The sequence below is a fragment of the Oreochromis niloticus genome, linkage group LG10 (assembly GCF_001858045.2).
Source record: "Oreochromis niloticus isolate F11D_XX linkage group LG10, O_niloticus_UMD_NMBU, whole genome shotgun sequence".
In the NCBI taxonomy this organism is placed as follows: domain Eukaryota; kingdom Metazoa; phylum Chordata; class Actinopteri; order Cichliformes; family Cichlidae; genus Oreochromis; species Oreochromis niloticus.
This window is the reverse complement of record NC_031975.2, coordinates 15,977,389-15,990,428: the sequence shown is the minus strand read 5'-3', so window position 1 is coordinate 15,990,428 and position 13,040 is coordinate 15,977,389. Positions and strand designations below refer to the sequence as shown.

Genomic DNA, 13,040 nt, shown 5'->3' with positions numbered 1-13,040 from the left:
TAATGTCTTAAGCTCAACAGTCTTTTTTTTGTATTTGTAAACATGTAAATGAACTTGTCATTAACAAAACTCTGTTTTGTCTTCAGACTTTATAGGTGTCACTAATAAAATTACGATCATCTGCAATATGAGGTCTTTACTAATTACCAGTTAGCATAATTAGCAGTATTCCTTTACCATTGTAGGAGTTTGCACTGTAACATTTTTGTTATGCTCTCCTTAGACATGTTAGCAGATACAGTCATGTGTAAAAGCAAGTTTTCGCAGGAATCTGTGTAGTCCTGTGAAAAAACTAAGTACACCTTCACGGAATTAAGAAGGTAAGTAGCAGCCAGGTGCTGCTAATCGAATGCACCTGATTAATTGATCATCGGCACGTGTGAGCATCTCTATAAAAGCAGATGTTTTGGCAGTTTGCTGCTCTGGAGCATTCAGGTGTGTTTAAGCACAATGCCACAATCTTCCCCAAGTTTACTCCAACGTCAGACTGTGCAATGCTTAGAGAAACTGCAAAAAACTCAAGAACTACATCTCCACATAGTAACAGTGCTTAGGTTTGCAAAGCTGCACAGCTGAACAAACCACAGCGAGACCAAGTGGAGATGTTTAGCTGTAATGCACAGCAGCATGTTTGTCAGCACGGTGGTGGAGGGGTGATGATTTGGGCTTGTTTTGCAGCCAAAGAACCTGCGTCTCCCCTGAGCTCCTTTTGTTATACTAAAGTGTTTTAGAGTAAAATGTGAGGCCATCTGTCTGTCAGATAAAGCTTGGCCCAAATTGGGTCATGCAGCAGGGCAATGATCCCGAGCACAGCAGCAAATCTACAACAGAATGGCTGAAAAAGAAAATAATCAAAGCGTGGCAATAATCCAGTCAAAGTTCAGACCTCAACCTGATTAAATGTGGCGGGGCCTCAAGAGAGCTGTGCATAAATGAATGCCTGAAATCTTCAATGAACTCAAGCAGTGCTGTAAAGAAGAGTGGGCCAAAATCCCTACGCAGCGATGCGAGAGACTGATAAAGTCATACAGGAAATCATTACTTTGCTCTGTAAGGTGAATCGTGGGGTTTACTTTCACAGGTTTTTCACAGGACTCCATATAGTTGTGTAAAAAGGTTTTTTCACATGACTGCACATGTTCTTCTAAAAGTGCACACACACAGGAGTGGGTGGGTGCGTGTGCATGTCTCCCTTAATCAGTGCGCATGTCTGCACGTGTGTTTTTATGTGTGTGTGTGTGTGTGGTTTGTATTGCAGTGCCTATTGTGAGGTGGCGCAGTGTGCGCTGCGCAGCGGTCAGACGCCCCCTGAGCTCAAGTCTTTTAGCTCTCTGGCTGGCTTCCAGGCAGCCCCCCGAGATGCAGGACAGTGTTTTAGGCAAGGAGATACTCGTCCTGTCCCCATGCCCCTCCCTCTGCCCCTCCTCCACCACACACCCTCTGCCACGCCCAACCACGACTAAATGTTCCCAGAATGCCATGCAAGAAAGGGCGGACTTCCTCAACAGCTTCAACAAATTTTCAGTAGCAGAGTCAACTCTGTCATTTCTGGCATGGTCATCTCCTCACACTAACCCCAAACTCCAGGCCAGACCTGAGTCGAGATGCTTGTTTTAACCTTCACCGCAGCTTTCGCAAATCATCTGGTTCTCCGAGCAGGTTAAAACAAAACCACAATTGGTAGATTAGCGACCCAGGTCTGTTTCAGAGATCGCATTACCTACAAAGCCAGGAATATAAACTTCACTGCCATCGCGGCTCCATAATTGAGTCTGCTGCTTTGTACTCTTCATGTCTCAATTTCTAAAGAATGGAAAAGCATTTAAAATGCAGCTGTACACACATAAAGACGCAGTATACCATTCAAGAGACAAGTTTGGCAGTTTTTCAGGTTGAGTTTTTATTACACTTTAACCTTCACTCATCCCACAGTGCTAAGCTGACCGGCTAACAATTATCCTTTCTGACTCATCTTTTTCCTAGTAATACTAATACAGACATACTGCTTCCATACCAGACCATCATTTTTTTTCTACATTCTGTGTCCGACTCGCACTTTTTTCTATTTCGTTCACCTGCTTTTTCTCTTCTCCTGTGTCCTGTGCCTCCCTTCCTTGTTCTCACGTGTCTCCACATATTTCTTTCATTCACATTTGTCCCTTCTCGCCTACTGTATATCCCCTGAGATTTTTCCTCAAATGCTCTTATACCCTCATCTGTATGTTGCTCATGTTATCGGCACGCCTATCGTCTTCATCCTTGTCTCTCGATTATCTCTGCCACAGTATCACCACAAAGCTGGAGCGCGCTTTGGAGAAGGTGGCCCCTTTGCTCAGGGAGATATTTGTGGACTTTGCTCCGTTCCTGTCCAGGACGCTGCTGGGTAGCCATGGGCAGGAGCTGCTCATAGAAGGTACAGGTGCTGTACACGGCTCCTTTTTCTCTAACTGGCGTCTCTCTGTGGAGTCTCCTCATTCACTGTCCCTCACAGTAATGTTTGTGTGTGCGAGACAGAGTGAGATCGAAAAAGAGTGAGTGGAGAGGTTGAGAACGAGGTGATGAGTGAGTGTGTGTGTCTTTGAGCTGGCTGCTTTCACCCATTCGTCAAGCAGGTAGGATTTTGCACCGTTTCTATTCAGCTAGCTAGATGTGTCAATATTTTTAGATCAGATTATGCCAGTTTTAGCGTTACGGGTGTTAGAGATTGTACTAAATGCGTTGCAGTCCTGCCTCTGCTCACCTGCTTCCTGGCGTCCCTCATCTTTTTCTCCACCGTTTGTTCTTGTCTTTTCTGTGGCATGCTTTTTTAAAACTTGTCTATGATGATTGTGCACAGCAGCAGAAACCGCTGACACTACAGTGTCTTCTTTGATGATATTTTTGTATCTTGCAGTGGTGTGTGTGTGTGTGTGTGTGTGTGTGTGTGTGTGTGTGTGTGTGTGTGTGTGTGTGTGTGTGTGTGTGTGTGTGTGTGTGTGTGTGTGTGTGTGTGAGACAGAGAATAAAAGAGAGGCTCCTGACTGTGTTGTATGTGTCTGTGCCACAGGTCTGGTGTGTATGAAGTCTAGCACGTCTGTGGTGGAGCTCGTAATGCTGCTCTGTTCTCAGGTTGGTAACTTCTCACCTCTCCTCTCTGTTTCTTGATGAAATGTCCTCACACTTCCAATCAGTTTTGTCAAAACCAGACGTGTCTAAGTGTTTTTGAAAGTTTTTTTCTTCGGGTGGGGGGGTAGAGCACACAGGAAGCTTCAGAGTTATTGATCTGCCCTGTGAGGCAGGGACGACTGTGTAATAAGCGCATTGCAGATGTAATCTAATATCACAGCATAGTTTTCCCTCAATAATAATAAGATCAGGGCTAGAATTGTGACATACGCAAGGTTTTAGTTTTACATAAAAACACGTTATGTCACAGACGTTACATCTTAATTTGTTTTGTCTGGCTCATTTATCCGTCTGCTATCACAGTAAGCCAGTAAGCTCAGTTTTCTTCAATAAAACTCCATAAAACTCAAAGCGAGAGTGACACTTACCTTCACAGAGCCTTTCACAGGTGGAACCTGTCACCAGCTTTGCTTTTCTTTTAAGTTGTAAAGTTTCTCAAAGCGCTCTTGTTCTTGGAGATGTTCATTTCCATCCTCCCGCTCTCCATTTTCTTCATCTTTACCTCTATGTCATCTTCTCTCTCGCCTTTTGTCCTCTTACATCTTCAGCCGTGGTCATTTTTAAATCGGTGTTTCAGGAGCAACTGCTTTCATCTCGTACCACTCTCCATACTGCCCTTCTCTTTACCACTCCCTTTTCTTTTCCTCTCTCTTCCACTTCTGGGTGGCTGCTCGTCAGCATGTATAGTATTACCATTGGCTCCGGCCTTGTCTGCCATTAGAGACCCGGGAGAGCAAACCCTAGCCCAGAAATCGATCCTCCGGATGGGGGGATGTAACAGGAGATAGTCCCACGTGTCCTTCACAGCCTTAAGAGCCATTGGAGCTAATGGAGGTCTGATAGTTTGAGGCTTTCAGCAGCACTCTTACCCTTCTCCACTCTCCATTCTCTCACAGACAGGAGCATTTTCACTTGTTTCTTTCATCTTTCCTTTGATCAGTGTTGCACTACTGTGCACTTTTCACACAGTCAATGGTAAATGATGAAACTGTTTATGTCCTCTCAAATAAAGCTTTTTTTTTATCATTGTTGTTTTTTTTAAGCCTTTTATGTGTTGATCAGCACGACAGCCGGCTTAGCTCGTCCAGTCAGGGTCTGATGATGTAACAGCATTTACTGTGAAAGAATGAACAAATGTGTGACCAATTAAAGGAAAGCCCTGATATAACAAATGCAGATGGCTTTACACAGGTTCACTGCAGTACTGTGTATTAATAATCAATAATCAACATATTTTATCACTGTGATTCTGGAGCATTAGGTTGGTGTTTAATGAAAACAAGAAGACCAAGAAAGAAGGACACGTGTTGTCATGGTTTGAGGAAATGCTGACTGCAGATCAGTTTTGTCCTGTATTGAAACTTCTCTATCCTGATGAGAGAGGTCCTTTCCAGTATATGACAGTGCCCCCATCGCATGTCACGAGAGCTCAGCGAAAGCTTGAGTATGAAGTTAATGTGAATAATGTCCTGTGGATCACAACGATATTGAACGCCTATAGCAGACGAATTCTGGGAGACCAGTTTTCTCCACTTTTATTATCAAGACACCGAATGAGGGAATATCCGTTGGAATAACCATCCCTCCTGTAGAGTTCCACGCGATCAATGATCTGATCAGTGAAGCTGCTCTGGCAGCATCTGCTGTCACCGCATTTCTGAGGTGCTTTCAGCAGGTTTCCCAGGCAGGGATTTCAACCTACTGCAGGCTAAAAGAAAAATTAAATGCAACACTCCATTAAAACATGTTTATGGGAACTGAACCATCATGTGTTTTCTGTATTTTTCATCAAATACAAAGATATTCAGATATAACTCTGAATATGGTACAAATATATTATAAATCGTAATTGCTGTATATACTGATATTTAGTGTAAGCTGTAGTAGACACTACATGTGTATATACTTTGCATTGCATTTGCATGCCCGTGCTATAATATTGTTTGGCCCGTCGGTGCTGGTTCCAAACTGATTTACTTGATAAACTTGAGAAATGTTTAAAAATGGGGCAGCAGATGTGGTTGCTAGGCAATATAACAGCATCACAATATAGCATCCCTTCTGATCTAGCACAGGTGACTCAGAAGGGAGTACGCTAATTTAGATTCTGGCAATATAAAGAAAATGTGTTTGTGACAAAATTATATGATGCATTTTATAAGATTTCATAGCTGCATAAATGGATTATTTTAGCTTGTTGCTAGGCAACGTGATGACGCCATAGTGTCTGATATGGATAAGAACCATCAGGGCACCAGGATGTACCTGCATGCCAAGTTTGGCTGCTCAACTCCTGACGAGCTAAGAGGAGTTTGGAGACAAAGAAACAAAGAAACAGACACCCTTCCTCCAAAAAATGCTAATCAAGTGTATCGTAGTAAGATTACCTGTGAGTTTACAATGATTACAATTTAATTCTTTAAAACAAAGAAATGGAGAGCAGAAGTAGAAGGCAGCATAGCACAGAAACACTCAAGTAAAGTACTTGTAAGTCATTTGTTTTATTTAGTATTTTATTTAAGTATTTCGGTAATTGTACCAACAGTAAATGAATTAACATTCTTTAGTCTCCAAAATAAACTGCCTACATGTTTAAAAAATGAATAAAATCAGTATAAAATGACCCGTAGAGGTGTGTGTGGCATGACACTGTTCATTATTTACCCTTTTTTACTCCCAGCCGTGGTTCATCATACTCTTTTTGTTGTCTCTTCTACACTCAGGAGTGGCAGAACTCCATTCAGAAGAATGCCGGACTCGCTTTCATTGAGCTTATCAATGAGGGAAGGTAATCCATCACACTTAATGATTATCGCAGCATATCACTCTGTAATTCACACATTAACACTAATTCTGTATCAGTGCTTAACAACTAATGGGTGTGATAGAGCCCTAATGAGAACCTTGCCAGGATAAGTGCATAGTGCCATGTGTGACCAGCAGGAAGTCGAATCATTATTGTGCAATTACATTTACAGCTGATTTGAGCCGGTCTAATTTCAGTGCTTGCAGTTTTGCTTGTTTTCCTTTTTACTCCAAACTACCCGAGTATCAGTGCAAACCCAACAAAGAAAGCACAAAGTGGAAAACAACAGCACTGCATCGAAAACGAAGCAGATGTTAGCTGAAATCATTAGCCATTCTTATTGCTGCACTTCCCATCTTGTTGAGAGTTTATGTTTTCTCTAAATAGAGATGGTTCCTTCCGTTTTATTTTATTCTTTTGCTCTTTTTCCACTTACTTCCACTGCCAGACTCCTGTGCCATGCCATGAAGGATCATATTGTGCGGGTTGCCAATGAAGCAGAGTTCATCCTGAACAGACAGAGGGCTGAGGATGTACACAAACATGCTGAATTTGAGGTATAAACACAAAACACAACTTCTGTTTGTCACTTGCTGTATGTATGCAAGCCTGCGAGCAAGAAGCCACAGAAACTGGACGATATGTATCGTTTTCAGCGTTTTTTTAAAAAAATCAGCAGTGCAGATAAGTGAAGTTCTTTTGTTTTGTGAGTGCTTCAGGCATATATTGTTCAGGTTTATCTGGTCCATCTTCCAGAAAGCAGGTTCAGCAAACTAACTTTGAACTCTGGGTTGGGCAAATTTGAGTTTTCAGTTCCAGAAATAAGGTCAGTAAACTCTGCGTTAAGAGCGTGCATGAGTAATGGAGCAAAAAGCCATCATTAATGGAGCTCTGATACCAAGAGTCACCATGGCAACAAGTAAATAATAAGCAGAGCTTATTTTTATCCACTGGAATATGAGTGTGAGTCAGTGTGGGCCATGACTTTTATCTTATGAGAAAAGAGTCAGTTCAACCATCGTCTGGGTTTGGGTCAGCAGTCTCTGTGGATAAGCCCAGCCACCACCCACAGCTCATGACCGCAGTTGAGTGTCGGAACGTACACTGATTTCTAAATTGAATTTTTACACCCAGTATCACTGATTTAGATGATTTCTGTGTGATTTTTAGATGATTAGATGATTTTTAGTGGAAATAGCTTCAACGTTTTCAAACTATGAATTTTCAAACACTGAAACTTTTACAAATTATGCATTTAATAACTGCATATCATTGTATAATCGATGCATATATTTGCAGCCTGTTTAACTTTACGAAGTTTCGTTCGGTTTTATTGTCATGCTCCCACTTTTTCTGTCACTGTGAGCGATTACAGCATGAAAAATTATTGTTTTGTGTTTAAATTTAATATTTAAACTTTAGTTTTAAAACACTTGCAAATATTTCTGTAAGTGAAGTGAAGTCACTTGAAAAAACACTTTTTTTTTTTTTTTTAGAAAAAACAGCTGCATTATTGTTCAAAGAATCACAGATTTAGAAAGATGTAGCCTGTAAATAAATCGTTCATAAATCCATGATGTCCACTGATTGCTGTCTATGCGCTGACATCACTGAGTGATTGATCATAAAAGCACTCGTGTTAAATATAACAAGAAGCTAATATGTAATTGGGATTTCATGTCTGCAAAGACGTCAAATTGTGCTAATGAATTCACGCTGCTATTCATTTTTCTATCAGCCTTACAAATGAGGAACTAAAACCAGACGGCAGACAGGTTCACAGAGTCTGTTACCGCAATAAATGCCTCAAAGTTTCATTTAACTCTTTTTGGAACAGAAAACTCAGTTTTTTCTCATCTCATGGTTGACAAACAGCCTTGATCCTCCAAGAAAATGCTAATCAACTAATTCCCATGTTGATATTTGAGAGTAAATGGACTTTATCAGTATATTTTTTAATATAGACAGTTTTTACTGAAGATTTTTTAAATTAAATTGCAATTGACAGTTTCTGAATAACTTCAGATAAATCTTGTTAGCATATGTGCAATATAAGATAAGCCGTTATCCACGCATGTATCGGCCTGATGTGTAAATACTAAGGATCCTCATCTGAACACCTACTGACTCTTTGTTAGCACCATGTCCTCGTCACAGTAATGGTCCACGTTCTTGCTGTTTCTGGTCCTTGTTTGACTTTCCACATCCCCTTCTCCTCCAGTCTAACTGTGCGCAGTACGCTGCAGACCGAAGGGAGGAGGAGAAAATGTGTGATCACCTCATCAGCGCCGCTAAGCACAGAGATCATGTGACTGCTAACCAGCTGAAACAGAAGATCCTCAACATCCTGACCAATAAGCACGGAGCATGGGGAACAATGTCACAGAGGTACACCATCACTGTGTAATCTCACAAGCGATCCCTGCAGCAGTATGAGTAAGGAGTCAGATTTTGATATAAATTAATGAAATGGGTAATAAAAATGTGCAGTACCTGACTCCTAATATATTAACTGCCTGGAAGCATCAAGAGACTGATGTCCTTATTTTGTTTTAATGCACTTAAATACAAAATATATCAGCTTTTGCTCATCCAGACCTTCCTACAGGCTGGCGGCCACATGTGATGTAACATGTAACATCTAAATCCTTCATCCGTTATGCCGCTATTGAAATAACTGTTGGTTGTTTACAGTTCATAACTCAATAATATTTGTCCTTCCTCTTTATCTAAAAGCCCGTTATTGGTGTTTGTAGAGTTGGAAAGGCCCTCATGGTCAAATGATGCCCTTTATCCTAATAATGAGGAAACTTTTGGACTGTAGGAAATTAGTTTGGGTGGTTTTTAGCATAAATGTCACATATAACGTCATCTCTGTCTTTAGACAAGGGCCTCAACTGAAATTGCTCATCTTTTTTCCTCCCAACTTTCAGCCAATTACACGACTTCTGGCGTCTAGACTACTGGGAGGACGACCTCAGGAGGAGACGGAGATTCGTGCGAAATGCCTTTGGATCTACTCACGCCGACGTGCTGCTCAAAGCTCTCGATGAGTACAGTCAGTAATGTTTACTAACGTACAAATATTGCATTGTTTTGTTTTGTTTTTTTCCTGCATATTCTAACATGCTCACTTAAACATAAACAGGTACAGAAGACGAGGAGAAGGGACTCAAAAAAAAGAATTTCCGGAGTCAGTCGGTGGTCACCCAAAACCCGGAGGCAGAGCTCATGCTGGAGGGAGACGATGACGCTGTTAGTCTGCTGCAGGAAAAAGAGATCGATAACCTCGCTGGTAAGAAACAAACACACACACACACACACACACACACACACACACACACACACACACAGACTTTGTTACAGTCCAGCTGAACAATAAACTCTTTGACTCTTTTTTTTTTAGTACGTTTTCGTCCGAGACTTTTTATCTCCAAAGGCAAGTTTGACATTTGAAAGCTTTGCAGCTAATCTAACCGTCTGGCTGATTTATCTCACTGAAGAAGATTAAATCACAATTCACTAAAAACTGATGCAAATCAGATCAAACACCTTGTTTAATCCAGTGATTCCTCCCCGGCTTTCATAACCGATTGGTTGTTTCCAACAGAGGGCAAAGAAGCCAATGATTGGTCAATCTTAACTAGCAAGAAATGACCCTAATGTGCTGTTTTATATTCTCCTGTGATCATGCTTATTGGCATGACCCTGATACTTGTATAACTACCTATAGTAATACCTGACCCTTGAATTTGGCCCCACAGGTCCGGTGGTTCTGAGTACTCCAGCTCAGTTGGTAGCACCAGTGGTGGTGGCTCGAGGCACTCTGTCCATCACTACTACTGAGATCTACTTTGAGGTAGATGAAGAAGATACTGCGTTTAAGAAGATGGACCCTAAAGTAAGAACAAGGAATTTTTCTTTATAAGTGATCAGTCACAGAAAAAGAAAGGAAAACCTGTAAACCATGTCAGATTATTCCAATGCTTTAAAACTAATTTTAAACTTTAAATCATAAAGTATAATAACTTTAAATCAGTTATTATAAATGAGCTTTACTTTGTATAATTTTTGCTACCGCTGGAATTTCTGTGCAGTTTAATTCTCACAGTAGCAGTGCATGTGTCTGTACACATCAGGTTTTCCAGGACAAAAATCACACTGATCATAAAGTGGGCCAAAGTATCAGATATGATGCACTTGGCATTACAGGGTTAACTTATTAGTCTGTCTTTGTGCTTTTTTTCCCCAATAATGTGCATCTTCATCAGGTGCTTGCCTACTCGGAGGGTTTGCATGGCAAATGGATGTTCAGCGAGATCCGAGCTGTGTTCTCCAGACGATACCTGCTACAGAACACTGGACTAGAAGTCTTCATGGCCAACAGAAGTAAGTCTCCAGAGTTCTTACTGAAACGATCATACTCACAGGTGACACTGCAGTTAACCCGCTTTAGTATAGACTGACTACACTACCTAATCTATTTAAATGTACTCTTGGATATTAGCTCAGTTTTAAGTGAGTGATTCATTTTAAATCAGCATTAACTGCATCTTATTCTCCCTCTAGCATCTGTGATGTTTAACTTCCCCGACCAGGCCACCGTTAAACGGGTGGTCTACAGTCTCCCGCGGGTCGGTGTAGGAACGAGTTACGGTCTGCCACAGGCCAGGTATGCACAGCTCTGTCCAGCTCTGTCTTCGAAGGGCAATGCCAAGATTTGATAAAAGGAGAGTTAAATTTCATGTGTGTGTACATTTCAGGCGGATTTCCTTGGCCACTCCTCGCCAGCTGTTCAAGTCATCCAACATGACGCAGCGCTGGCAGCGGAGAGAGATCTCCAACTTTGAGTACCTCATGTTCCTCAACACTATTGCAGGTGAAGTCCACTTTAAATCTCTTCTACCTCTGGACCTGTCAGTGATATACGTGTGAACAGAAGACCAGTCAAGCACACAAATCTGGCTGATATGTCCAAACATTTCTGCCGAGTCATACGGACATTTCTTATTCACTGTGAAGTTTTTTAGCAGTTTAAACTCATTTGGATGCTTCGATTGCCAAGGATAGAAAAACACATACTTGCATTGTGTATTTCCTTCATTGGTGATTCTGTAAACAGGGCAGACAAAGAAGGTGACAGATTCGTAATAAGATGAATGCTTTGTCTGCAGTTTGCCAAATTGTTCTTTATATACTAGAAAACAGATTTAGAAAAATGAATAAAACCACTTGTTTTAATACATATCGAGATACTGAGTAAGTATCAGAAGTGCAGAGTTTCAGCGGCACACAAAGAAAACTGAGTGAATATTTGTTGAACTCCTGGCATCATTTATCAACAGTTTGTACTTTTATCTCTCTGCTTGACTTTCTTTTTTTTAAACTAAAAACATGCGTCTTTAGTTAATGTGTGTATAACATTTCATCTTGGCTCAGCGGTTCGTTAATATTTCAGCACGAGTCCGGCATAATGGATGTGTAAGATTTTAAAATATTTATAGCAACATTTTTTTTCCCAGAGTAACATTTACACAGACATTTTATAGTTTGTCATAATCTAAGAGTAGTGTGTGTGTCCTTGCAGTTTATAACAAGACTAATGCCACAGTGTTGTCGCTGATCGCTCTTGTGTCTTCTGCAGGGAGGACCTATAATGATTTGAACCAGTACCCTGTCTTCCCATGGGTCTTGACCAACTATGATTCAGAGGAGCTCGATCTCACACTACCGGGCAACTTCAGAGACCTTTCCAAGGTTAGATCTCCCACCCATAAAACTCTTTATGCACCTTTTCCAATTTCCTGCGTGTGTGCTACTTGGAGATGCTATCAACTCAAATGAATCAAAGTCACAAAATAGCATTTACGGTACATAATGTACCAAGGAATAGCACAAATCTCTCCTTATCACATCCCCACCAAGAGCGTATATACCCCGCAATGCAGAAGAATGCTAATGTGTGGTTTCTCTTCAAAGTATTCATCCAGTTATTTCTCTCTGATTTCTTCTAGCCAATCGGTGCCCTGAATCCCAAACGAGCAGCATTTTATGCTGAGCGCTACGAGACATGGGACGATGACAGCGCACCTCCTCACCACTACACAACCTTATACTCCACAGCTCATTCAACACTGATGTGGATGCTCAGAATAGTGAGTGCCTACTTAACACACTTATAAACTGGAAACAGCTAACTAAACACACGCCAGACACTCAGGGCTGCTTTTCACATGAACGTGTCTGTTTTTTGTCCCTGTAGGAGCCCTTTACCACATTTTTCCTCAGCGCTAATGATGGTAAGTTCGACCATCCAGAGAGAGCCTTTTCTGGCATCGGTCGCTCGTGGAGGAACTGCCAGAGGGACACGGCTGATGTGAAGGTAACGTGGAACAACCTAATGAAGTGACTGGTTTGAGGTTGTTGGACAAGATGTATTCAGCATAAAATCCATCCACACTGAGACCTAACACCAGGAGCATGATATTATGAAGCATTCAAAGAGGTTTTTCTTCTTTCATTTCCAATTTGAAAGTATTTAGAAGTGGCCTCATGGCCTCAAGTGGTTAACACATTTGTTTTGCATATGAGGAAAGGTCTTCAGCTTGATTCCAGGAGGAGGCACAACCCCGGTTTTGAGGGGTTGCAAGCCAGCGGTGGTCCCACTCCTGGATAAATGAGAGTTTTGCAGGGAAGGAAAAGGCATATGGTGACAAATCTGTGCCAGATCAGACATGTGGAGCCATTTGCTGTGGTGACCCCTTGGGAAATAAGGGAGCAGCTGAAAGTACCATATGTGAAATATTTGACAATAATTTGCTAAAGGAGCATCAATAATTGATGTGGATTTTTCTTAGACCCAGTTAACTAAAGCAGCAGCATAGTCTGTTATTATACTGAGAGTGCAGAGGGACGATTGTTAGGTGTTCATCGGGCTAGTTATTTTGTGTGATTTTGGTTTGTTGGTTTTATGTTTGTTTCTGATCTTGGGGTGTTCACTTTATAATATAACTCACAATTTCTATGTATTTAACATGAAAATGCATTGAAATTAAATTTAGCTTCCACT

At 41.2% G+C, this 13,040-nt stretch overlaps 1 protein-coding gene across 13 annotated transcripts in view; it reads left to right on the top strand.

Moving 5' to 3' along the window:
- The window catches only part of nbeaa (neurobeachin a), a 100,950-nt gene that overhangs the window by 81,679 nt on the left and 6,231 nt on the right, over nucleotides 1–13,040 (top strand). For 6 of the 13 annotated variants that reach the window (XM_025910798.1, XM_025910804.1, XM_025910803.1 and 3 more), the window contains 15 exons: nucleotides 1,259–1,378; nucleotides 2,286–2,419; nucleotides 3,047–3,108; nucleotides 5,889–5,953; nucleotides 6,420–6,528; nucleotides 8,193–8,359; nucleotides 8,905–9,029; nucleotides 9,120–9,266; nucleotides 9,736–9,872; nucleotides 10,243–10,360; nucleotides 10,541–10,643; nucleotides 10,735–10,850; nucleotides 11,616–11,728; nucleotides 11,986–12,126; nucleotides 12,234–12,353. In XM_025910798.1, the coding sequence (XP_025766583.1) occupies nucleotides 1,259–1,378; nucleotides 2,286–2,419; nucleotides 3,047–3,108; nucleotides 5,889–5,953; nucleotides 6,420–6,528; nucleotides 8,193–8,359; nucleotides 8,905–9,029; nucleotides 9,120–9,266; nucleotides 9,736–9,872; nucleotides 10,243–10,360; nucleotides 10,541–10,643; nucleotides 10,735–10,850; nucleotides 11,616–11,728; nucleotides 11,986–12,126; nucleotides 12,234–12,353 (1,777 nt within the window). The remainder of the gene's footprint in view (nucleotides 1–1,258; nucleotides 1,379–2,285; nucleotides 2,420–3,046; nucleotides 3,109–5,888; nucleotides 5,954–6,419; nucleotides 6,529–8,192; nucleotides 8,360–8,904; nucleotides 9,030–9,119; nucleotides 9,267–9,735; nucleotides 9,873–10,242; nucleotides 10,361–10,540; nucleotides 10,644–10,734; nucleotides 10,851–11,615; nucleotides 11,729–11,985; nucleotides 12,127–12,233; nucleotides 12,354–13,040) is intronic. The other 7 variants (XM_025910807.1, XM_025910806.1, XM_013266141.2 and 4 more) reach the window with 3 other exon arrangements.